The sequence below is a fragment of the Ambystoma mexicanum genome, chromosome 9 (assembly GCF_040938575.1).
Source record: "Ambystoma mexicanum isolate Mex_15411 chromosome 9, UKY_AmexF1_1, whole genome shotgun sequence".
Classification (NCBI taxonomy): domain Eukaryota; kingdom Metazoa; phylum Chordata; class Amphibia; order Caudata; family Ambystomatidae; genus Ambystoma; species Ambystoma mexicanum.
Genome location: NC_090931.1, coordinates 1,239,134,970 through 1,239,161,972, shown reverse-complemented (window position 1 = coordinate 1,239,161,972; position 27,003 = coordinate 1,239,134,970). Strand labels below are relative to the sequence as shown.

The 27,003-nt window shown below is 47.2% G+C and overlaps 1 protein-coding gene across 6 annotated transcripts in view; it reads left to right on the top strand.

The window, feature by feature from the left end:
• The window catches only part of SLC35F5 (solute carrier family 35 member F5), a 1,900,137-nt gene that overhangs the window by 1,067,019 nt on the left and 806,115 nt on the right, over positions 1 to 27,003 (top strand). For all 6 annotated transcript variants that reach the window (XM_069616580.1, XM_069616583.1, XM_069616584.1 and 3 more), the window contains one exon: positions 9,070 to 9,134. In XM_069616580.1, the coding sequence (XP_069472681.1) occupies positions 9,070 to 9,134 (65 nt within the window). The remainder of the gene's footprint in view (positions 1 to 9,069; positions 9,135 to 27,003) is intronic.

The following is a 27,003-nucleotide window of genomic DNA, read 5'->3' as shown; positions in this document are numbered from 1 at the left end:
GACCGGTCTGTGTTGAAGCCAAGGTTGCAAGCAGCAACATTGTGTGGCGAGCGCTGGAACGAACATAAAACGCATGTGATAAGAGACGCGAATGAAGTTAAACTGCTGATGAGTCATTGAACTTTAAAGCAAGCTACAATACCTTTTGACCGAGTGATCCGGGAGATCAATTGAAAGAGAACTAATAAATGTGAATCGATGTGGTCCTGGGCCGGGTCAAGTCAAATCCTGCTTATTCGAAAGTCTTTGATTTCTTTGAAGTAGAGAAAGTTTGGAAAAGCACATGGAAGAGTGAGATCAGTTGAAAGTTTTTTGTTGAAGTGGTTCTGAGCCTGGTGGAGGGGGGCCGGGGTGAATCGAAAATCACCCAAGAAGTTGTACATGAGAATCCTGAGGAGAAAGGAACTTTTGAATGTTTGTCGTGTCAGGCCCTCTGAAGTAAGAGACTTTGAATGGTAAAGAGACTTTCACATAGAAGGCCCTGATACTGAGATTTGAACTGCATCCTCGTGCTAGAGAAGCCAGAGCCTGTGCTAAGCTAGTGTGACACTTTGTCCTGTGCTGAAAACATGGGGAAGAGAAACCAACAGCTTGAATATCGTGACATATCATTTCTTAAACACTTTTCTTTTGCATGACATTGTTTCCCACACTATTTGTATTTAGAAGTAAGGATTGGCAGTTTATTAGTTTAGGTTATTTTGACAAGACACCACTAGGACTGCTTTATTATTATTCGATGGTAGTAGCTTGCTCCTGTCTTTAAATTTAGTATTATATAGGTGTTTTTCAAACCCGATTGAAGTTCAATAAACACAGTTGAACTGTGATCACTTGTGTCTGTCTTACTGTTTGATACCATGCCTTCCTTACATATGGCACAACATCTCTGCATTTTAGGGTCAGTTATTCTAAATCTAGTGCCATTGGAGTAAACATCCCTCAGGGGCGGAGGGAACTGGTGGCTAGCAGCAGTTCTGTCCCATGGGGTAAGGCCCACATCACCTATCCTGATGTCCGGATCCTGAGTAAGGTTATGCAAGCCTATTGGGCATATTTCCTGCACCTATTTAGCAACTTGCTGGACAACCTAGACCGTTGGCATAAGCTGTGTCGTGGTATGGGAGGATCACCGGTCTCAAAATGAACCTATTTCTGAGGTTCCTTTATCTCTGTCCATAGTGATTCATGAGAAGGAGCTGGGGAAATTACAGATGAATTTCATATGGGGCCGAAAAGAGCCACAGGTTGCCATGCGGATTGTGCTCCGGGAGTTCTCATCGGTGGCCTCAGAGTCCTAGACGTCTCCAGGTACTGCCTAGCAGCACAACTATCCTCCTCCTTTGCATGGCAAGAGACCGATGACCCGCCCCATGGGAAGCAGATAGAGGAATCATGGGCCCTAGGCCCCCTTTCAGCCCTGCCCCACCATAGGCCGACACTCCAAGCCCCTGGGATGGGCCCACTGGCTTCTACCAAGAAATCCATCTGGTGCTGAAGGAGGGCGGTCAACCGATGGGTCGTTGGCACTACCTTGGGCCCTCTCACTCCAGTCTGGGGCAACCCAGATTTCAAACCAGGATTGAGAGCAGCAGGGTTGCGTAGATGGTAGATGGTGGGATATGGTGGTAGATGGTGGGAGGGAGGCTTACTTCAAGTGAAAGACTTCTTTAGCAATGGGATCCCCCCTATGCTTTGAGAAATGCAAAGCCACATTTCAAATCCCAGAAGACTGGTACACTCAACTTCAACACTGGATGTCACAGCACAGCACAAAAGCACAGGGTGGGAGGGAGATCAACACACTAGAATATTCCTGACTGCTGCAGCACCCAATTTTATTTTAAAATGTTTTTATTGGCATTTATAGTTCACATTAACATTTTGCTTCTTATTTTGCCATCATTGTCATGCATGTGCGTAAAAACAAGTTAACAACAAGTAACGTTACAACAAAAACAGTCTTGACTGCTAGATTTACCCATAGGGGCGCTCGTCTTTGCGCTTAAAACAGCTCCAATGTGGAGGACATTATTGTGGCTGTTGGGGGTAGAAGGGTATCCATCCAGAATTCCTCTTTCTTATAGCTCAGCACCTAATGAGTCCTAGAAGTCCCAGTAGCGGTCTCAGTTCTTTCATGGGGGTTTGTCGTCTGACAGATGGAACATGTCCCACATTAGTGTTTTCCAGGCTTCATATGCCGGGCTTGCATCACCTCCTGCCTTGGACACCCCATCGCCCCATACCCTAGTTTCTGCTCCTGTCCAATATTCCAGTTCACTGTGCCATCTGGCATATTGCGGGGCCCCCGCAGTTTTCCACGCCATTGCAATGGACCTTTTGGCCAGCACGCCTACCATGTCCATACATTTAATCACATGGCTGAATTTGCTTATTCTTGGGTAGGCTCCCAGGAGGCACTCCTTCGGTGTCCAGTCATATCTAACTACCCCAGCCTGTCTGCAAGCTTGTTCTATCTTGGCCCAGAAGCGCTGTATCTTTAGGCACCCTCAAAACATATGCAACATTCCCGCCCCGTTCGACCCACACCAGGGACACAATGGGTGTGTACTGCTGCTAAATTTGGCTATTCTGCTCGGTGTGATGTAGGTCCTGTACATTTAGATCAACCTAAATCTGGCGTTTCTTGACACCTCCCGGCGGTACATTAGTATCCTCTCCCATTCCTTATCCGTTATGTTGATTCCCAGATCTGCCTCCCACCACTTTTTCAACATGTCGCTTTTGGGCTTGGCGTTGGGTCTGTCCACTAGCTGACTATAGAGCCTGGACACCGGCCTCTAACCATCGGCCAGGTTATTAAGTAGCATTAGTACTGGGTCTGCCTCTGGCTCCTCAGGCCATATTTTCCATTTCCTCCTTGCTACCGTCCTAGCCTTCCCATACCATAGGAACTGGCCTTTGGGTAGTCCCTCTTTCCATACCAGAGATTCAAATTCCGTGAAAATGCCCTCCTCGTATGTGTCCCCCAGGTGTAGATGCTGTATCTTTCCCAATGCCTTACATTTGCCAGGTCCGCTCCGACTGTACAGACATCAGCTGCAATCAGGGTCCCTGGTGAATAGGAGTGCTCACGTCACACCAGTTTCAGGGCCCTGCACCAAACCCTCCTGCCTAATGTTACTATAATTGGAACATCACCCAAACACCTCAGCGGGACCCAAAGTATTTCTTTTAAGCGTGCAGGCGCTGCTAGCTGTTTTATCAGCTTTGTTTCTGAGGTGGTCTCATCTGCAAGCCACTTGGCCACGAAGCTGAGTTGCGCTGCCAGGTAGTATTTCTCGAGATCTGGTAATTGGGCCCAGCCCGCCTTGTACGGTAGCATAAGTGTGGTCAAAGACAGCCTGTGTCTGGCGGGATCCCAGAGGAGCACCCTCAGCAGTTTTTCCAATAGACTAAAGAAAGAGGCCGGGATATAATAATGAACATTATGGAAGAAATATAGAAACCGTGGTAGGACTATCATCCCATCACCTATAGCGGTAGTGTAGACCAAAACTTCATGGACTTCCTGAGCCCCTTCACCACCAGTTCGGTGTTGCCCCTGTGCATCAGTTCAGGAGTGTGCCAGACATTCACCCCCAGATATATAAACGATTTCATCTGCCACCGAAGCCCAACTTTCGGGAGGTCCTCCTCCGTTTTTCTTGCCAACCCCGCCAGTGGGGATATGCAAGATTTCTCTGTGCTAAAAGAGATGCCTGACACTTCTGCAAAGTTCTCCAGCGCTTCCAAGATCACTGGTACATTGACATGCGGATTTCTTAAGTACAACAGTACAACAGTACATCATCTGCATATAAGGACACAACGTGGTACACTCCTCCCACTCTGATCCCTGCGTCAAAGAATTGTTTCCTAATATATATTGCTATCAGCTCTAATCCCTAAACATAAAGCATTGGCGACAGCGACAGCCCTGCCTGGTGCCCCTTTGGATGTCCTAGATTGCTGACACCATTCTTCCAGTCTTTACCCTAGCCACCGGTGCCTTATATAGTAGTTTAATCCACCCAATGAATTGTTCGCCTAGCCCAAACTTTACCAAAACAGCGGTTAGCCAATCCCAATATATAGAGTCGAACGCTTTTATGGCGTCTAAGGAGACAATTGCATACTGTTCTAGTGAGTCAGTCGTTTGCGCCATGATATGTTAGACGACGCAGATTTATTGCTGTGCTTCGGCCTGGTATAAATCCGTTTTGGTCCCCATGTACTATGGTCCCAATAACCTTTAACACCTTTTTGGCCAGTATGGTCGTCAGTATTTTTTCATCATAATTCAACATTGCTAATGGCCTATATGAGTCGCACTCATCCATAGGTTTACCCGGTTTAGGTATCGGGACCACTAATGTCTCCCTCATGCTCCCCGGCAGTACCCCTGTACTATATGCTTCCTTAAATACCTTGTGTAGGACGGGGGTTAATTCTGAGCTGTACACCTTGTAGAACTCGGGGGGTAACCCATCACTCTTGCTAGTTAGTGATTTGATCGCGTCACTTATGTCCTCAGCCGATAACTCCCCATCCAGCATTTCTTGTTGCGTGCTATCTAATGCAGGTAGGCTTCTTTCTTCCAATGTGTCCGGTATGTCTGCCTGGGGTACTGACGTATCGTGGCAGTACAATTGGGAGTAAACATTTTTTTAAATGTCGTTAATTGACGATTGTGATGTGTGCACCAAGCCTGTTTCATCTTTGATTTCTGTGGTCAGGTGTCTCTGGTTTTCCCTTTTGCACAGCCACCTACTTGGCTTGTCACCTTCTGAGTGCGTCCTAGTGGTTTTTGCAACATAGTCAAACTTCGACACTCTAGCCCAGGCACCTTTTCCAGCTGTCTCTGGCTGCCGACAGTTCTGATTCCTCCCCCCTGGTTTTCTGGGCGCAAGCCTCCATCTGTCTAATCTCTTCCTCACCTGACTCTAGTTCATTCCTCAGCGACTTTCTAATGCCCCCAGCACTGGCAGTAACCTCCCCTCTAACCGCCACTTTCAGTGCCTCCCAGATTGGGCCCCAAGTCTATACGCTCCCCACAATTTTATCCATATATTTCACTAGTTTGCTCCAGAGTCCCTCTGAAAAGGCACGGTCCGTCAAAGCATCTGTTGGCATACGCTACAGTGGTATGGGTGGCCTAGGGCCCCTCATCTTCCAGTCCATGATTAACGGTGAGTGATCTGATATTGATCTACCCAGTTATCTACTTGGGGCAGATGTGATCTGTCTATTAATGGGTAATCTATTCTGGTAAATAGCCCGTGGGGCGATGAGAAATAAGAAAATTCCCTGCTCACCGGATGTAACTCGCTCCACACTTCCACCAGGTCTAGGTTCGCTATCACTTCATTCAATGGCGACGTGATCATTCTTGCCCCATTCACCAGCGGGCTAGACCTATCAAGGGTAAAGTCGCAAACACAATTAAAATCTCCCCCCCCAGATAAAGAAGCAGTTGCGGTTAGGGGCTAGTTTCATGGCCAACCTGGTCAGGTGCGCTGGGGTCCCACAGTTAGGGAGGTAGGAGTTAACTATACTCATCTCCAACAGCGCAATGCTACCCCCAAGTATTGGGTATCTCCCCTCTGCGTCAACCACTTTTGTTAATAGCCGGAAGGGTACTGCGTCACTAATCCATGTGTACACCCCTCGTGCGTACTTGGAATATGGTGCTCCAAAACCCTGTCTACCCCAATGCCCCACCACTTTGTTAATGCTGTCAGCCATGAGGTGGGTCTCCTGCAGCAGTGCGATGGCATTCCTTGTTAGCACTTTTATATCAGCCGCCATTGCTGCACAGTGTAATCCCATTCTGTTCCACAGACTCCCTTTGTTTCCACCAAATCATTACACCCATTCCGCCCACATCTCTGCCTATGTTCTCCCAGTCAGGTGCCTCTCTTCCCCTTCTATCCATTTCTGTGAAGACCTTACAACATTTCGAATAACAGCAAACCAAACTTAACCAACTGCACCCAGCAGTTGCACTGGTCAGGCAATGTTCAGGTGCCCCCGCTCCGTCTTGGCCCATCTGGGTCTTTGTGTGTGGGTTGTGATGGGTCAGCAACAGGCCGACACCAGTCCTTTCGCGGGGATGCGCCTTTCGGCTCAGACCAAGTAGCCCAACAGTTCCCCCGTCCGTCTTGAGCTCTGTGTTTTGACTGCGGTGAGTTTAGGTGTCCCTAGTAGTATCCCACTTCAAGTAGGTTTCCCAGTTGCCATAGTCGTCAGGTGCTCTTTCCCTTGCTTCTGTGTCTCAGACTATGTCACAGCTTCTTTTCCTTCCGCCATGTTGTTATGTTCCAGTCACATGGTGGTCGCCGCGGTGATCTCCTAGAAGACAGCTCGCCCCTTGAACAGTACTTTAAGCCTCGATGGGTACATCAGCATGTATTTGAGGTTTAACTGACAAAGTCTGGCTTTGATCGGGACAAGAGTTTCTTGCTCTTGGTATCGCTGGGGTGTAATCCGGGTATATTGGGATTTTAGCATTGTCTGTTCTTATTTCGCTCCCTTCTCGCAAGTAGCGCAGTATGATTTCTCTGTCTTGGAAGGTCCGGATCCTTGCTATCATCGGCTGGGGGTGCGATCCAGGTGGTGATCTTTTTTTTTTTGTAAGGTTCTGTGGGCCCTCGCCACCACAAATCCCTGTGAAAGTCGGTCGACGCCAATCTCTTGTTGTAGGGTTTCTACAAAATGTGTGGGGTTGGGGCCTTCCATCCCTTCCGGGATTCCTAGGAGGTGCACATTGTTACGTCTAGATCTTCCTTCGGCATCCTCCACCCTCTCTTCCATGATTTGTACTCCTCTCCAGTTCCTGCACTCTCATCTGAATATCTTTCAGTGCTTCTGCTGTTTCTTGTTGCCCAGCCTCCCTGATTGTTAGACGTTCCGTAAGGTTGCGCATGTCTTGCAGCATCAATTGCATGTCCGTCTTGACCTCTTCTATTTTGGTTTCTATATAGGAGCCCAGCCCAGCAATAGCCTCCGACACCTCCTTGTCTTTGTTGGTTTCATCTGGGGTTGCTTGGTCAGAGCGAGCCGCATTGATGTTCTGCGACTGTTCTTGTGGTCTGGCTGCAGCAAAGGATTCCATAATTGTGGAGTTATTATTCTTCTTGGTTGGGGACATAGCCTCCTATGGTGAACCAAAGCAGTGCCGACCTGTAGGTTGTTGTTGTGTCCTGTTAGGCCCAGTTGAAGTGAAAGGCCACCTTCAAGGTTCTTAACCGAACCCCATCCTCCGCCCGTGGCATCCACTTATGCTGCAACTATCATATGTCTGTCTTTTCGGGCAGATTGTGTGGTTAGTGGTTTCCCCTTTTTGTTTACCCAGGATTCACAATGTTCCACCCAGAGTCTCTATGCAGGGCAATGCTCTCAGCAGACCATGGGCTCCCCGGTATTATTGGGGTCATCGCTAGCACCCTTCTTGCCTTTGGTCGCTTAGATGCTGCCCTATGTGTAGCGTACGCTGGGGCAGCTACCTTCTGTGGGGTATGCCACTGTCTGTTTAGGGCCGCTCCTAGCGGGCCCCTGGTTCTCTAGAGGAGCATTAGTTGCCCGCCTGCCCTAGGTTCCAGGTTCCTGCACGCCCCCTTTTGTGGCCCTGTGCCTCTGGTCCAGCCTTATTGTGTGGGGGGAGTCAATAACGCTTACTGGAATCACCACTCCAGCAAGTACTTATTGGTAGAAGCAGGATCCAGTAGTCTGCTTCCCTGGCGCCAGTGCCGTGAGCCCCAAGCCTCCTATGCTGCGCTTGATGCGACCATGCCCCATAGTTTCAGGTGTCAATAGCGTGAGGGGTACTTACAGTTCTTGTCAGCAGCTGTTGATGATATCCGGATGTGCGGTAGCTCGATCTTGTATGACGGTGGGCACCACCATGCAATGCTGTCTCCTCGGTTGGCTCAAGATGGCTCAGTCTTGTCCTGCAAGGGAAAAGTTTTAACCCTCTGCAATCTCTTAGACAGATCAGACCCCGTTAAGGAGAGTTTCATGTCCAGGTGGGAAAGGGACGTAGGGAGAAAGCTAGGGGTGGAGGAATGGAGCCAGATCTGGACCCATACATTTAGAACCTCCAGTGTGTCACAAATAGGGAGTGGGCAGCTAAGGTGTGCTACAGTTGGTACATCACACCAGAAACCTTGCATAAGAGTAACCCGGCGCTGTCAACACTGTGCTGGAGGCGGTGCGAAACCACTGGCTCGCTCTTCTACCTCTTGTGGTACTGCCAGAATTCTGCTCAATTCTGGAAGGAGGTACTGGTTCTGATCGAACACATAACGGGGTTGACGATCCCTTGGGATCCAGGGATAGTACTGCTGGGCGACACAGGTGATTTGGGTGTTTCCCCTGATAGGCCCTATGGCCGATCTAATCACACACCTCCTCACGCCAGCAAAGATTACCATAGCGCACCTCGGACGTGCCCGAGGGCGCTGTGATTACCATGAGGTGGGTGAATGCTAGGACACAGCGGTTGCAGAGAAAATCACAGCAGCACGCTTGGGGGCATGGGAAACTTCCACAGCACCTGGTCCCCCTTCTTTGAGTATGCAGAGCAGTCCCCAGGGATTCTGCGTAAATCGCTGACCCTCAGGTAGTGCACAAAGTACAAACTCCTAGAGAGGGTCGAGACTCACGAAGCTGGCACCTTGGGTTGAATCCGAACAGACAGTGCATAAGAGCCCTCACTATTCCAGTCGCTGCATGTACTAATGGTGAAATCCAGTATCGCGTTTATGTAAAGATATTATAATGATCTTGATGGGCCATGTGATTGATCATTTGGCTGTTTAATAACTCCCCTATGCCTTAGTTCCTTTTTTGTTTGTTTGTTCCTTAACTGTTAAAGTGAAAAGGATATATTTTTTTAAATGTCCCTTTTATCATACCACTTTCTCCTTAAACTTGTGGATTCTTATTGTTTCTTCTAGAACGTCATAAGCAGTTGGTCATATTTGTGTGCAAACCACATTTTTTTATTTCATTGATTTTAAATGTTAGTAGCCTGGATCCTTAACTGGCATTTTCTTTATCTTCTAGCATTGGAGGAGTTATACTTGTTAGCTTGTCTGGCTCTGATGAATCAAGAGGAAAGGACAAAATAGGTAATCGTAATATGCCACATTTTTCATTTTTTTAAGTTGTCCAAGTAAAATTACAGCAGTTCCTCTGTGTCATTTATCTTAAAATGTTTGTTTGCTATCTGTGTTTGAAATTAGTAAACCTTGCTAGTTGCATACTTATTTAACTAATGGGTTTTGCTTTTTTTAATTTACGTTTTGTTTTCTAGAAAATTGACTCTTGCAGTACCAACGCATTCCCAGACCAGCAATACATTGATAAGATTTAAGACGTGTTCTCATTGTGATGTGGTTCCCTGCTGGGATTAAGGGGTGCTTAGTAGGTTGACTCTAAAACCATCTGGGTCACTCAGCAGCACCCGCTCCTCAAAGCAGGGAATTGTCAGATAACTCACTTGGCTGTAACCACTCCACCTGAGCGAAGTTTATTCTTAATTAACCATGCAACTATGGGAAAGATGAGACAAGAGTACTACCAATCCCAGAATTCCTCATTCAGTCAATGGTATGACCTGGACCAGATCCAGGAAGGTGGACTGAGGTTTTGAGATGGAGATCCCCATGGGGAATTCTCAGCCAAGCCCCAGAGGGGTTAAAGAAAACCAGGGAATGTGTCCCCAAACCAGGACAGGAGCAGGACTACTAAATCTCTTGTAATACCCTCTGTTTAAAAGGAAAGGACCAGATCGGAGAATCAAAATTGCAGCTGAGACAGGAGGGTGGGGGGGTGGCGGGGGGGGGACTTGTGAACCTACAGAAATTGTTTTATGTCTCAGTGAAGAGGACACTGTAGAAATCAAAACTATTGTTAATAAGGGTGAAGAAAGTACACATCTGCTATTTTCTTAAAGGCAATTAGAAAACCAAAATGATGCCCTCCCTCATTCTGCTGGTGCAAAGGAGCAGGTCAGTTTGATTAATTGTCAGCTAGGTACAGCCATGACACCACAACCACTTAAGAGAGCATTACAGGAGGGAGAAATCGCTAATTATGACAACATAGGGGGGCACTTACTATTAAGCTCTCAGGGGTGGGGAGGAGGGTTGACTGTAGACACTGGCACAATCAGAGCAGCAAATCCAAAATGACTGTCCTAACTCTTATAGCATCCGTTCCATTTAACCCACCCCCAAGAGAGTCGTATAAAGGAATTGATCACAGCCAACTACAGACTTGTCCTTGCCACAGGTGCAAACAGTCAGCATAGAGAGGAGCAAAGACCATATAAAATCCAAACAACACACCTTCATTTTTGGGCTGATGGAGACGGAGAACATTGTGCTGAGCAGGAGGAAGGAGCTTGGAGCAGGAGCAAGGAGATTGCTGGAGAGTGGCACAGAGGGATTAGATAAGATGAGTGAAGTAGAGCTTAGACCAGGAGGAGAGAGCGAGGTAAAGAAAGTGGCAGTAAGATCCGAAGAAGTGGGTGGCGATAAAATTGTGCAAGCAAGTTCATTGTAGATAGTTATGAGAGGTCCAGAATTAATAACAAGAGGGCATTGCAGAAAGGAAAGAGGAAGTAGTAACGTTGGCGGAAGAGCACAGATGGAAGCAACTTAGGAAGAGGCGTTGTTTTATCAGCAGTGGGAGGAAGGTTTGAGTTATCTGGGATTGGGGAAAGGTGGTAGGGGAAGTCAGAAGATAGATGTGGCAGGACAGGTGTGGTGTTCCGATGACACCTGGTATAGGGAAAACTGATCTGGGTATTGAACAGAGCATCATATCCGCACCATATCCCTGGGAGGCGAGCAGTGCATTATATCCCAAGATGTAAATGGAGTTGGAGATGGAAGGTGTGAAGTTAAGGAGGTGGCTGAATAGCAGGAGGTGGTCACAAGCGAAGTGACCACAGTTGGGGAGTCTGGGCAAAAGGGACAAAGAAGGAAGGCAGATAGGAGTCCAGAGGGGTGAAGGGGCTTAAGGAAGACATTGGGATGGATCAACCCACTAGTTCCTGGGGATCTGTCATAAGGCGGCCAGGACACAGCCATCGCTTTTGGATCCAGTTCCTGGGAGTGGATCGGTCCAGGAGGACCACTTGGGGAGGGGGCTTTGGGGAGTGGAAGTGGGACACTGGATGGCGAGACGCAGTATCCCCTTCCCTGTAACCCCCACCCCCTTTTTACAACACAAACACTTTCTCACGGACAGCTCGCTATGATAGAAAACAGCTGTATACCTGACATGTCCCAATACAATGGTCAGCCAGGGACAGGCAATTACTGACCATTACACTTCCCCACACAGATAAAAGGCGGAGCACGAGAGCTCACTCTGAGCAAGGCAAAGCATACGAGGAAGCTGCATTTCCAAGAGGGCAGTTTAACACGAGGAGAAAGATGGCAAAACCGAAGAGTATCGAAAGGAGGGAAGTGTCCTTGACCTTTTCGACAAGGAACTTTTACTTTCATGAACCCTCGAGGATAGAAAATGTTAGACCAGGAAGCCAGGCTGAAGAATCCTATGTTGTGTCTCGGAGGTACATGGGGCCCTCCCTTGTCGATAATCAAGGTGGGGAGAAGCGCTTGCTGCTGTGGTACTGTCCTTGGCTCCTACAACAAACAGTGCCAGTGGAATCAACACAGCTGGTTAGCTGGGGAGACTGATACCAGACCGATCTGTATTGAAGCCAAGGTTGCAAGCGGCAACATTGTATGGTGAGCACTGAAGTGAACAGTGAATGACACGCATGTGAGAACCAACGCGACTAAAAATTGAACAGATGAGTGATTGAACTTTGAAACCAAGATACGATACCCTTGACGGAGTGATCCGGCTCCATGTGGGTGCTCATTCGAAGGTCTCTGTAAGGTATCCAACTGAGAGTTGAGAAAGGTGAAAGAGTGGCAAAGAACTGTACAACGAAGTGGTCCTTCGACGGGTCAGCAAAATCCTGTGCACAATCGAAAGTCTTCGATGTTGATACTGCTAAGCAAGTTGATGACAAAATAGAGAAAGCTGGTCTGAGCCCAAACAAGGGAGATCAATTAAAAGCTTTTGGGCTAAAGTAAGTTTGTGCTAAAGTAAATTAAATTGGTCCGAGCCCAGCGGAGGGAGACTGATTGAACATTGTGTTAAAACAGATCTGAGCCTGGCTGAGGGAGATCCGGGGTGAATAGTGAATCACCTGAGAAATGGAATATGTGTTAAATTCCGAGAGGAACTTATTATTTGTTGGTGGCATCAGGCCCTTTGCAAGAAGAGACTTTGGAAGGCAAAGAGACTTGGGCACAACAGGCCCTGCTGCTAATGTTAGAACTGCACCCTTGTGCTAGAGAAGCCAGAGATTGTGGTAAGCTCGAGTGTACCACCTTATCCCGTGCTGAAAACCTGGTGAATGGAGGCCAACTGCCTCAACTTCCTGACACATCATTTCTCGAGCACTTCTTTCACATAACATTGTTTCCCACTCTATTTGTATTTAGATGTAAGGATTGGCAATAGGTTTATTAGTATATAGGCCCTTTTATTTTGACAAGACACCACTAGGACTGTTATTCTATTTTGATGGTGGTAGCTTGCTCCTATCTGTAGATTTAGGATTAGATGGGCGTTTTTCAAACTCTTTTTGAAGTTCAATAAACACCCTTGAACTGTGGTCACTTGTGTCCATTTTACTCTTGATACCATGCTTTCCTTGCACTATCCATCGCCCAGGCCTACCCGACCAGCCAAAGTGATCGCTAGAAGAGCAGAAGAAGGGTACAGACCCCTCAAACACACCTGTGGTACCCACTTTTTGTTGTACCAGGCGACCCTCTCAAGAAGTGGGGGTGCAGGTTCTGGGAAATACAACAGTAGGACAATCCATGGAAGATCCTTGTTATGAGCTTTGGACATTTACTTTTGACGCTGGGATTTAAAGAAGAGCCTTATTTGACTTCCCCATATTATTTTGGCCACACTATGTTCACTTTCCCCAATAGAAATCACACATCTTTTTAAATTTCTTTTGGCCTTTTTCATAAACTAGAAACAGTAACAGTCCCTCCCCAATACCAATACCCACCCCATCCACCTGTTCCCTCCTTTTAACAATATTATCATTGACGTGAATGCATAAACAACCCAAAACAACCCCCCCTTCACACAGCCGTCTCATCCCCTAGCTTTCTCTCCCCCTAATCCTCCATTAACCCTTCAATACTCTTGGGTTCCCCCATATCTATCAGCTCCATTGCAAATACATAATAAAAGACGATCTCATCTAACCAATAATCCACACCGTAACCTTTACACCCCTCCCTTTCCTCCCAACCCCTGTTCCTTTCCCTCTACCACAAAACAAAGGAGGTGATAGCTGGAAGGGTTGGAATGAATCTTATGAAGGCCGAAACATGCCTGGGATTGCTTGTGTTCCTGTGCAGCTAGGACCTGGCCTAGCATTTCGGGCTGGGCTACCACCATTGGTGGCAGTACCTGACTGATTTGCATATGGCTGGACCCCTTTTGCAATTTTGCAATGGCGCAGCCGGGCTAAGAATCGTTGGTGTGGAAGCTTGCCCAGAGCAATGCCAGTATTTCAGATTCATTCAAAACCTTCCACCCATATGTTTTGTGGTTATACCATTTCCCTCTACACCAGCCCTTTTTTTCCACCCCATTGTCTTACACATCATACCCCCTAATTTCTCCTCCTCATCGGGGCTTCAAATCTCTCGAGGAGCACAGCTCGTTCAATATTTGGCTCCAGTCCACCGTTATTCCTTCCTGCTGCACCGGGTCAATATTTTCCTGCAGTATCTCCAGTTCCGCCAACCCCCACCTGTGAACATCTGCCCTACACTGCTCCACCGACGGCCCTTGCGGTTGCTTCCAGGGAATAGCTATTCGCCGTTTGGCCAGTATCAGTAAAAACCGAGCCAACTAATTCAGCGGTTTGTAATCTTCTCCGCTGATAGCATACCCCACAGACACCTTTGGGTCACATTCCAGATCAGAGCTCAGTAGTTCATTGATCATTTAAATGATCGCTCCTCAGTAACGTGCAATAAACTTTTACTCCCAGATCATATGCCAATGCCCTGCAGGTCCCATCCCACAACGCGGACAATCATAGCTACGGGTACTGTTCATAGCATGTAGCTTAGTTGGAGTTACATAAACTCTGTACTTAAACTGGATCAGTTGAAACCTAGTGTTTCTCGAGACCTTGTGAACCTACCACCACATTTTTGCCCATTCCTTCTCCGATATCTGGAATCCCCATCCTCCTCCCATTTGCTTTTCACTGCTAATTGTTTCAGGAGAACTTCACTCCTCACTGCTTTATAAACACTGGAGATTTTGGCCTTTTCTCCTGCCTGATCCAGCAACTCTTCAATCTTCAATCAGTGGACTTAGGCTTGGTTGCTCTGGTTTCCCCGTCCATATTTCTGCTAGCCTTTTCACTACCGCCCCATATATTAAAAAGGGTCCCTTTGAAATCCTGTACCATGCACTCTACTCCGCAAATGTCATCAGTTTCCCTCCCTCGAATAGATCCCCCACTACCTGGCACCCCTTCTCCTGTAGCTGTACCATACCCTCTCTCCCAATAATTTTCCGTAACTTTAAGTCTGCACTCCATGGCAGGTCTCCACTACATAACCCTACAAGTTCCCTCTTTCCCATATACTTCTTCCACACCGCCCTAACCGCCTGGAACTCGATCAGTGTCCCTCTACCTTTTGTAACCCATAACATTTCCACCCCTCGTCGGTACACTGGTAGGCTTCCAACCAATCCCTTCATGAACCAATCCCCACACCCCAAGATACTGTCACCATCTGCAGCTGTGCCGCCATAAAATAGGCCTCATAGTCTGACAAGTTAAGACCACCGTCCAGGCTTGGATGCCGCAAAGTCACCAGTGACACCCCCCACCTCCCCATATTCCACAGCAACTCCCCAATCTTCTCATCCAACGTCTTGAAAAACACCATCACATATGGGCCCTGATGCCTGCGGGCTGCCGGCGTGTTATAGAAATAGAAATTAACAAAATTATAGATCAACCTCGGCAGTATCACCATTTTGCAAAACGCAGCTCTCCCCATAAGTGACAAAGGCAGCTTCTTCCAAAATTGAATTGCGACTTCTATCCTGGATAAGGCCCTCCCTGTATTATATACAAAAGTATCTTCTTTGTCATAGAATATCTGGACCCCCAAGTAATGGAACGACTCCCCCTCCCATCGTATCCCCCAGTCTGGTAAGTCAGACACTTTCTTCTTCTTACGCCCACCCAGCAGAAGATCAGCAGGGATTTGTTATTTATTCAAAATCCTGACGGCTTTTTGTCCAGAACCTTTAGCATCATCTGCATGTTGTCTCGCAGATTCCCACCATAGAGCATCAGATCATCTGCATAAAGCGAGACGACGTGCCTTATCCCACCCACCAGGATCCCTGCCTCACCCATCTCCTGTCTTAGGAACCCTGCCAGCAGCTCCAGTGCCATAGAAAACAGGATCGGTGAAACCAGGCATCCTTGCTGTCTCGCACTGCCCACATCCACTGCCTTGACACCCAATCATTAGTCTTTACCGCTGCCACCAGACTTTTGTACAGTAGACTCAGCCACTAGCAAAGGTTCGCCCCGAAAACATATGCCCTAAGAACCCGGAATAAACATTCCCATTCCAGGGTGTCAAACGCTTTCATTGCATTAAAAAAAAGGCCAATGCCATTTCCCCTTCCAGGATTTTAACCTGGGCCATCACAAGATCTTTGCGTCCGCATTTAATAATTCAATGGGGGCGATAAAACGTAAAGTCCAAAGGATCCCTCCCTTCCTTCAATATCGCTGTTATGATAGCCTCCTTCATGGATGCAGGAAGAATCCCCCTCTCAAACACCTCATCATGTACCCCTTTCAGCTGCGGGATCAACGGGTCTACATATTCCTTGTAGAACTCAACCGGGAAGCCATTGCTTTCTGGGGCTCTACCTCTCCTCATTGACTGTAACGCCCCCCCCCCCTTTATGTCTACTTGCTCAATTGCACCCTTCATCGATTCCCTCAATTCTGCGCCCAACACTGGTAACCTAACCATATTCATCAGCTCATCCGCCTCCTCCTTTGAGTACCCTCCCTCACTCATGTATCATTTCTGGTAGAATACCCGAAAAGCCTCATTAATCTCTTTCTGAGTGCGGTCCAGTTTCCCCGTTTCCCTCCTAATTTGGGTAATAGTGTGCCACGGTCGTTCCCTACCTATCAACCACGCTGATAACTTCCCAGCTTTATCCCGCCTACTGCTCTCAAATTTGACAATGTGGTCAACGCCCTACCATGTGTACTCAATACCTGGGCCAGCTTTTCTCCTACCTGCTTCACCGCAACTGCTTCCTTATCCAGCTTCACCACTTGCTTTTCTGCTCTCTCCAGTACCTCCTGCAGCTCTCTTCTAGCTCCAACAATTTTTGATAAACAGACCCCTCTAGCTTTAAACGCCTCCCGCAAGAACCCCTTTGCCTCCACCAACCCCTTATTGAGCTCAAAGAATAGTTTTACTTCCATTCTTAATTCCCACGTGAACACCCTGCATCCTCAAAGGCCATGGTCTGCAAACGCCGAAGCCTTCTTGGGGGCTTCCGCCTTGGTCCCTGCAACCTTATCACTAAGGGAGAATGGTCTGATAGGGTTAGCCCTAAGTATTCCGTTCACTCAAATGAATGAAAATCTTCCCTCCCCACCAAGATGTAATCTAGGCTGGAATGTCAACTATGTGCCCCCGAGAAATGAATACCCCTGCTCCTTCCCATGCGTCTCATGCCACATTTCCACTAGATCCATCACCTCCACCTTTCTCAGTGCCATCGCGCCTGACTCCTCTGCATGCCTGACGTCCCAGTGTTGTCTAATTTAGAGTCCAGCAAGCAGTTAAAATCCCCGCTCATATAAACAAGCCCTCCCTGTATTCCCCCCCGGGGACACAATCTTTATCATCACTATTCAGCGCGTAGGAGTTCATAACACACACAGCTTTCCCTTTTAAGCTCCCCAGAAGCACTGTTGTCCTTACAACCCCATCCATCAGAACCTTCTCTGTCTTGAAAGTAACTCCAGTGCCCTCCCAAATCATCACCCCTCTAGCATGGGGCGAATAAGATGTTCCCACCACTGTCCTCATGTGGCCAGGTAGCAGCTGCCATCCCGTTGGAGTCATCACAGTTGCTACAATATCCTTCTCTATTTCATTATTTGTTCCTGTTTAGCCCCAGTTTGCCACAGGTTGCCACAAAAATACCTTACACACAGCACACATTCAAATCTAACTCCAACACAACACTCCACCTAAACAACCTCTCGCAGTTTATTACACGACACACGCCAGCCAGGGAACTCCCTCCCCTACAATGAATGTGGCCCACAATAAAACGCTTTTTATTTTTTAGTATACTATGGATTCTTTTTGCGTAGGTCTCCAACCCGTCTCGCACCCAACCTCCACAAACACCCTGTGTCACAATGGACTAGGAACCAGGCTGTTGTGTGTATCAATAAGATATTTATTAACTTATTATTTAATGGAAAAGGAAAATCAACCAATTACACAGCCACCAATGTTGTGAAAACACAAAATGCAATAATCTACAAAACAACCAGGTGAACTATTACAGTTCTGTTTTTTTACTGGCAGAACAGAAAACTGTCAATTTACCACAATGATAGCACTTCGTTTAAGTACTCCCCCCTGCAACACTCACCCCCAAACATCAACTGGACTTGATACCTTTGAATGTAATGCAGTGGCAAGGAGTCGGAATGTAGGGGGGAAATCTGTTTTGAGGTGAAGCCCACCACCACAAGATGGGAAGCCAGCAAAGAAAGGGAAAACCTGTTTTTGGAGCAAAATGGAAGAATGGGTTTTTACAATTTCTCACAACTGCTAGGGGACTGAATAGAAGAATATTTGTATTTCTTACACTTAGGAGACAGGCAAACATTTAGAGAATACTACTCTGCACACCAGAGAAAATATAAATAGAGTAAGAAAATCGTTTTTTGGGAGATAGCAATTGCAAAGGGAAAATACAGTGGCAAATGGAAATTTGTTTACACTGAGGCTTACAATGATGGGCTCTGGGAAGGGGTAACCTACAATAGGAAAATCGGTTTTCAGTTAAAATGACAGAGGCCTTCTGGGCAAAGGGATTGCTTGCACTAATGAAACCAATTGGGGTTTAAAGTGACAGATGCAATTAGGGATTTGTTTCGTAACGCACAAATTCTGTTTTCAACTCACAAGGGGAATAATTATTTTGGGGCAGCACTTTAATTACTATAAAGATGAACAAAACACTGGGAACAAGATTGTTGGTTTTGAATTTCAACAATCTCGATCCGTGAAATTCAATGGGGGAATTACTTAATTTACTTACAAAACTACTAAGGATTTACACAGACAAATGTGTTTATTTTTAATGGGGATATGCTAACAGACGCAGGCAAACAATAAATTCTTCTATTGGGAGATGACTGAATCACACGGGCAATTGGGGTTTTCAATGGGGAAATCTAGGATGCACTGCTAAAAAAATGAAGGGTTTATGCAATTTAGGACGGGGTTATTGTTACTTACCAAGCAAGCCTTTGTTTAATATTCAGCAAAGCCAGATGGATTTCAGGACACTCTGGAAAAATAGTGCAGGGGTCTGGTCGCTGCACTCTCAAAGATGGTAAGTTTCAGCAGCCTTCTCTCTGTCCTCCTTTTTCTGTCTTCTCCGGTTGTTGTCTCCCCTGTCCTAGTACAGTCCCCCTTATATAGCAGAAATGACATCACTAATTTTATAATCTGGAGGGAGTACCCTGCAATTATCCCTGCCGCTAGGATTGGACAGTTTCCATCCCTCTCTCTGCCCCCAGTCAGGATTGGTTCAGGGGAGGAGAGCACAATCTGTCTTTTTCCATTTGTCATCATCCTTTGTTCTCCTTGCAACTTTTTGGCAAAAACTAGTTATGTATCATAATTTCATAATTGTACTAGGCACTGCCATATAAAACATATATTCTGTTTGAGCTGATCATGGGGAGTTAGATAAGCCGACCGCCAAATCTGTACAATGTAACATGGCCATGTGTCACATTTTTGTCATTTTCATATAATGTACAACTGTTATGAATATGTAAGTTATCAAGCATGTTCCTAATTTAATTTTCCACCTTTTCATCAACTCTCATAATTGTCACATGTCCAGATCCGCAAGAATCCTAATCTAACTGGCCATTACAGTTCCCAGAGTCCCAGGGAGATGCATTATATATCCCCAAAACCGCCTGTGAATTACATGAACAATGGCATAAAAATGAAATCAATCTGATTGCTGCGTAAAATGCCTAAAACTAAAATAGTCTTTTAAAATAATTGGGAGTGTCTCCTGTTCAACAATTGCGAGGGCTACTTCATCCACCACAGCCATCTGTCTCCCTGGGCTCGCCTGTGACCACAATTTTTTATGAGTCTCTTTGAAGTCAGTGTGGGCTCTTTTGAAGTGGGTGCAACAAGGACTCTCACCTTAGTCATGTTTCAGCCCAGGATGGCTTTCTTTAAAATCCCTGCTTTCCTACCAGCCAGTCTGCAGAATAGGGAATGTTGACGCTTTGAGCAGCATCAAATTTATTGTGGTGTTAGCTGGGAGGTTCACCATCCAGTTGGAATGGGGCTTTTCATTGTGAAGTTTTTGCACCCAGCCAGAACAGGTTTTTCCTGAAGTAAGTGTCTCTCTAACTGTCACTGGAGTTCTCTGGGTGAAACATAATATACATTTGCTTTGGTCACCCCACACATTTTGTTTTGCTTTCCTGACATTTTTCTGTGAGCAGTCATATCTTTTAACATGGTGGCTTTTTAAAGCCGTTTTTATGTGTAAACACACGTGCAGGCAGTTTTTGCTTTTAATGTTTAATCCTGTTTTCCATGTCATAGGATTCTTTGATTCCTCCTTCTTAGGCGAATTAACTGCTGCTTGTCCATTGATAATGATAGGTATGCCCCTTTCCACGTGGCTCTCAAACTTTACATGAAACAAAAGAAAAAGCCAGGCCGTTTCTGTTGCAATGTTTAAATGGCTGCTGTTCATGTAAAAACGTACTTCTGTTTGGGACCTTTAAATGCACTCCACAAACCAGTTGCATACACCTGCACCAGTGAGTACCCCAAACCTCCAAATTACTGCACTCTCACTTCGCTATTCACCTACAATGCATTCGCTCCTGCTCCTCATCACCTACGCTTTCTCCAATCACGCTACAACGTCCCCCTTTCATAGCTCTATTATAAAACTCACAAGTGCAAATCCCACTACTCCATCTCTCATCCACCTCCTTCCAACAAACAAAGCTGACGACCTAACCATACCTCCTCTAACACCTATCCACCTTGCCCCTCTTCTTCTGAGACTCAACTGCTCTACTCTTCCTTACTTCATCAACTAAGCACTGCACTCTGGAATGCTCAGTCTGTATGCAACACACCGCCCTTTATCACAGACTACTTTCATTCCAGCTCTCCTCCCCTAGACCTTCTTGCTATCACTGAAACCTGGATTTTTCCATCCGACAGTGCCACTCTGGCAGCCCTACACAACTACAAACTATCCTTCATTCACGCTCCTCGACTGAATGGCAGAGGTGGAGGCATCAGACACCTGCTCTCTTCCTGCCTCAATGCCTCACAAATATCCAACGCAATGTCCTCTCCTACCTTTTTTGAATTCCCTATCTCTACTATTGTTCTGCCTCACTCAGTTCACCTCATTTCCATCTATTGCCCTCCTGGTCCCACTGGACAATGCTTTGATGCTCTTGGGCAACTCCTTGATCCTCTTTCCACTGAACAGCACCTCATTCTCTAACCCCCTTTCAGCCACTTCTCAGAAATCTGAACTTATCTTTCCTTAGTGATCACGCTCTATACTCTATAATCTACCTAACCACGCTCTATACTCTAACCAGACAGGGCGGTAAGTCTTTTGCTCGCTTATCTCCACCTCTCTCTCTCAGCCACTAATACTACTGTCATGCCATCCTGGTCTGATGACTCAGTTGCTTCCAGCATCATCTCCTTTCCACCCTCTGACCTTTCCGCATCACTTGCTTCACCTATTACTAAAAGGAAATGTAAACCTTCTGCCATTTCCCCCCTTTCTCTCCGACCTACAGTTCTCACTCTCCTCCTTCACACCTTATGCCTCTTCCACCAGCATTGCCTTTTCCAGCTTCCTATCCCTGCCATATGATTAATTATCATATCACATGGCTTATCCCATCCATACACTCTATCTGCACAGACATGCGTAGTCTGCTGCGCAAATGGAAGAGAACCCACTCACAAGAGGACCAGCAACTCTACATTTCTGCCCTGAACTCTCTCGAGTCAACTCTTGATAGAGTGAAAAGGGAATACTACTTAACCCAAACCATCATTGACTCTAATTCCAACCATCCTCGCTGGATACAGGGCACTCTAATTTCATTCCTCACTCCTAGGTCTATGACCATCAACTCTACTCTCACAGCTAATCACCTAGCTGAATACTTTGCTGGAAAATGTCAAAAATTAGAGACTCTCTCCTGACCTTCCTCACACTCCTCCTCCTACATTTTACACTCTGCCTACACTACCATCATCCTCTCCCTCTATCTCCAACTTTTAATCACATTAAACATGATGAAGGCTAACTCCTCTTGTGCCACCTCAGACCCTCTTGCTCCTTTGCTAGTAAAGCCAATTGTCCCTTTAGTGGAAGCTCACCTCACTGAACTCTTAAACCTGTCCTTTAACTCTGTTTGCTTTCAAAGTTGCTCTACTGTCTGACATTGGGTACAGTCTATCTGCGGTTGAATCTCACAGTATAATAATTAATGTATCCCATGGGATAGTGTTGCCTGCAATATTCTTAATTTGTGCTAGGATTTCCTTCCAATAAATTATGATAATCCGATATCCCCACCATAGGTGCCCCATGCTACCTGCAATGCTAAAGCCTTTCCAGCAGAGTTAAGAGACATTGAGCAAGATTTTGCGGAATGTATTTGGATGAATGTGCCACGAGAAATAGATTTTGTAGGCACTCTCTTTGATAGTGACACATTTAGAACTTGTTTTGGCCCGTTCCCATGTATGTGACCATGATTCTGTACAAATGCTATACTGCAATTCCTTTTCCCAAGCACTCATACATGGTCATACCTTCTCAAGTCCCGCCGAGTGTAATGAACGTTAACTTCTCAAAACTATCTTTTCTGATGCTTGTGCATCTGCTTAAAATCGCATGCAGTGCATATAGTCTGCCATCCAGTGGAAATCGCTGAGTATTGCATCTTTCTTTCAAAGACAGAAAGGGGATATCGAGATGGGCGTGACTGTAACACTATCCTTAACGTGACATCTATTGTACCCAAAATCCCTCAACCGTTGAGATCCCTCAGAGTGTTCCACCAACCTAGTTGGTTGCCTTTGCGGAGCTCGCAAGAGTTTTATATTGCTAAATTGCCCCCACGACCTACGGTTGTCTAGTCTCCCGACAAACCTCAACAACTGACAACTGCTTTGTGGGTTTCCTGCCGCCGACGCATCTACAACTGCTCTATGACTCTTCAACTGCTCAACTGTCGACCGCGTGGCCTCTGCCCTCCAGCCAGACCCTTATAGTAGGGAGAGTGGGTCCCTGGGTTTATTCCTCTCTGAGAATGTATTTCCTTTATCCCTCTCTTCCTCTTCTTGGTCTGGCTGCCACTAGCCTCTGCTATGGCGAGGACTCGCTTTAAATTCTGCCAGTCGTGTAATGGCAAGTTTCCTTGGAAGCACACCTATCGCCGATACAATCAGTGTCTTCCCCGCGACCACGATGAGCGCTCATGCAAGGCCTGCAAGCTCTTTCGACTGAAAACGTTGAAAGACAGGTGAAATAAACAGTGGGCGGCCTACGCTATGCAGGCAGAAAGCATTTCCCATGTTGGCGCTGTCGCTTCGGACGATGAGAAATCCGTCAGCAGTCATGGCTTCGAATTGGAAGCCATCGACCTCTCAGTGGAGCCCTCGGGCTCCCAGATGCCCAACCCCGACAGACAGGCCACCAGCACTGGTACGGGGAAATCGCACCCCCGGCAACAAGAGCACCCACTCACCATGTGTACATAAGCACACAACCTCTGAAGACTCTCTGACGGAGTCGTAGAAGAAGGGCACAACACCCACAGGGGCGCTGAAAATTTTTCAACTGCGCCTTCTGAACCTCGCAGTTCGATGCCCTCCACGCAACCGCCTTCGTGGCATACAACTGGATATACCTCTGGAACGGGCATTCAGAGGCGTATTCTGAGGGCCCCAGCTTCTCTCTAGGCCTTTTTTGGAAAGTCTCCACCTCCTGGGCAGCCCTTTCCACCTCCAGACCCTTCTGCCTCTTCTCTATGGACTAGGGAGAGGTTTGAGCAATACATGGACAAAATGGCTCGGTTCATTGACTTTTTAGACCGGTACATTACACCCAAGGGAAGAGGACACCTGCCCCATTCCTTAGTCATTGTAGAAATTAGCCATCTCGGAAGATATCTTGGAGATCCCAGATGACTCAACACAGGAGGATTCTTATGTAGACCTTATTTCCTTTTGCACAAGACACGACTGATCAGGACCCAGACTGGGAGCAGGATCAGGGCCTTTGGCTATCATCAACGCATACCCCTGACCCGGACGCCATCTGCCTCGACCCCACCTTCTACTCCACAGAGGAATTTGTCACCTGTGACGACCAGATGTTGTTTAATGCCATTTCGAAAAGAGCAGCGGTTCATTTTCAAATTGCAACATATGAACCTGCTCCAGACTCGGACTTCATGGAGGATATCCTCAAGCAGAAGGCGCTGACTAGTCAAGCCATCCCCTTACTAAACTCTATAAAGAGGCGCCTGGCCCCTTCCTTGCTTTCCTCATCTCTCACACGGGCGGTCAATCCCCGGGTTGAGAAATTATTCCACCCATCACCTTCTGACCCCCTCTACATCAGGGGTCATGCTACACCAGACTCCTTGGTGGTTACTACCATTCGCAAGAGGGCAGGGTTCCACTGTCCTCGGCGGAAGCCCCTCTGGACAAAGACTGCAAGAAGCTTTATGTCCTGGCTAAGCGGGTTAGCTCCTCTGCGGCCTACAAGTTACAGTGATGTCCAATGGGGCCTAGTTCAGGATGATCTTCAAGATGTTCGAGCCCCACCAATAGTGCCTGCTGGCAGTCGTGGCTGAAGGCAGACAAGTAACACATAACATACTGAAGAACACGCTGTACTCAGCTGAGACTGCTGGACACACCCTAGCCCAGGGGACCATACTTAAGACACGCCTGGTTGAAAAAAACTGTCTTTAAACCCCAAACTCAAGCCTCTCTAATCAACAAGCCAGTGGAGGACTCCAAACTTTCTGGGAAGGCAGTGGTTGATGACACCCTAGAGAAGGCAAAGAAAGAACACGAAACACTAAAGTCGCTTAGCCAGATCATGGCTAAACCCTTCCACCAGCATGGAGCCTCTAACTCACCCCGGTCGTTTCATGGATAATCTTTTTCCCGCTCTCCCCAAGGACAATGAGGCGCAGGGACTACCCCCTGGTCCTCTGGTAGCCATCAATACCAATAAAGAGGCCCTCGTAGGGGCAAGGGTAGAGGCAGGAATTCTACTCCTAGAGGCTCCCCGGTCTCCAATTCAAAGTGACTCGCCGGTTCGTCGTCATTCATCCACGCCTGCAAGGGGATCACATCAGAACAGTGGGTACTAAAGACCATTGCCCACGGGTATGGTATTGAGTTTCTCCGGCCACCTCGATGCCACCCACCGAGAAGCATGTGCCTGTCTCCAGGACAACTGCGTATCCTGCTGAAAGAAGTTCAGGTCCTGCTGGAAAAGGGCGCCATGGAAGTCACCATTCTCCAGGTAAACAAGGACATTTATTCAGTGTACTTCCTTGTACCCAAAAAGGATCTCCCCATGCGCCCTATTTTAGAACAAGTATGTCAAACCTCAAACGTTCAGGATGACAACACTGCAGGAGGTAATCCCACTGCTGCAGCAGGGGGGATTACATGGCCACATTGGACATGAAAGATGCATACTTTCATATTTCAATGTTGCCAGCGCACAGAACGTACCTCAGGTTCATGATAGAGGACACCCACTATCAGTTCAAGGTTCTCCCCTTCGTCATTGCCTCAGCACAACAGGTATTCACGAAGGTACTGGCGGTAGTTGCTGCTCACCTGCCCAGGCAGTCCGTCCTAGTCTATCCTTACCTCGACGACTGGCTCATAACAGGGGATTTGTACGGAACATGCCGAACAAATAACCTGAAGACGGTAGATCTCCTCTTCAACCTAATTTTCTCCATCAAGGAGAAAAAAATCCAGCCTAGACCCCAGTCAAGTCAAACAGTTTCTGGGGTCTCTATTCCGGACCAAAAACTGCCTCGTTTTTTCCTCCGAGAGGATTCAAAACATTCTGTTCCAGATCCCTCACTATGTAGCAAGTGACCGTATGCAAAGCCATGCAACTGTTGGGGATGATGGCTTCCTGCGTCTACCTAGTTCCTCATGCTCGTCTGCGCATGTGCCCCATGCAAGAGTGGCTCTCAAGCCAATGGTGTCAGGCCAGCGGCCAGTGGGACCATCTAGTGGTTGTCTTGGCAGCCCTCGTTCAGTGTCGGCAGTGGTGGTCAAAGTGGTGGTCAAAGGAAAACCTTCACCGCCTCCGCAGTAGAAGCCACTCTCATCACATACACATCTCAAGTGGGGTGGAAGGGCTCACCTCCTTCAGCAGACAGCGCACGGTGTGTGGTCCCCAACGGTTCATCCAATCACATCAACCTGTTGGAACTGATTGCAGTGTTCAAGGCGCTTAAGGCCTTCCAGACACGCCTCCAGGGGAAGACCGTTCTAGTCCTCACGAACAGTACTACGGTCATGTATTACTTCAACAAACAAGGGGGCACTCACTCTCTAGGGCTGTCCCACATGTTCTGGGACAGTTTGAAGAGGACTCTCAAACACAACATGTTCCTCCTTTCACATCATGTTCCAGGGGAACTCAATCTTCTGGCGGACATACTCAGCAGACCCCCCCACCCTGCACCCATAGAGCACAAGTGGCGGCTGCAGGAGGACATTGTACTCAACGTCTTTGCAGAATGGGGCTTACCACAGATCGACTTATTCACCACTCTGGAGAACGGCCAATGCCCAGATTATGCCTCCAAGTACCCTCAGAACCGCTCCAAGGGGAACGGTCTTTGGATAACATGGTCGGGGAAATGTGTCTACAGCCCCCCGCCCCCCTGATTCCCCTGCTCAACAGCATAGTGCACAAGAACCAGTCAGGATTCTGGTGGCACCTATGTGGGCCCACTAGCCTTGGTTCTCCCATCTCATGTCAATCTCTTCTCCCAGGAAGCTGCCGTGCCCTTACAACATGCTGTCGTGCCCTTACAACATGCTGTCTCAAGACCAGGGGGAAACACTGCATCCATGCCCTCAAACTCTCAATGTAGCAGCCTGGCTCCTGTGACCAAAGAGTTCCGGCACCTCAGCTCCCTCAAAGATGCATAGACCTACTCGGAGAGCTCCCTCAAAGATGCATAGACCTACTCGGAGAGGCACGGAAACGTACCACCAGGCATTGCTACTCAAGAAAATGGAAGCGCTATGTCATCTGGTGTTGGGGCAAGGGCATCAATTCTATTGAATGCTCACCTAAAGATATCGTCCTTTACCTAACCTATCTGTTAGATTCAGGACCGGTTTTCAATTCCCTTAAAGTCCACTTAGCCACGCTTTTGGCATACACCACATTCCAAAGCAAGGTTTCATGGTGGAAAACTCCTTTAATCAAAGCGTTTATGTAAGGGGTAATAAGACTTCATCC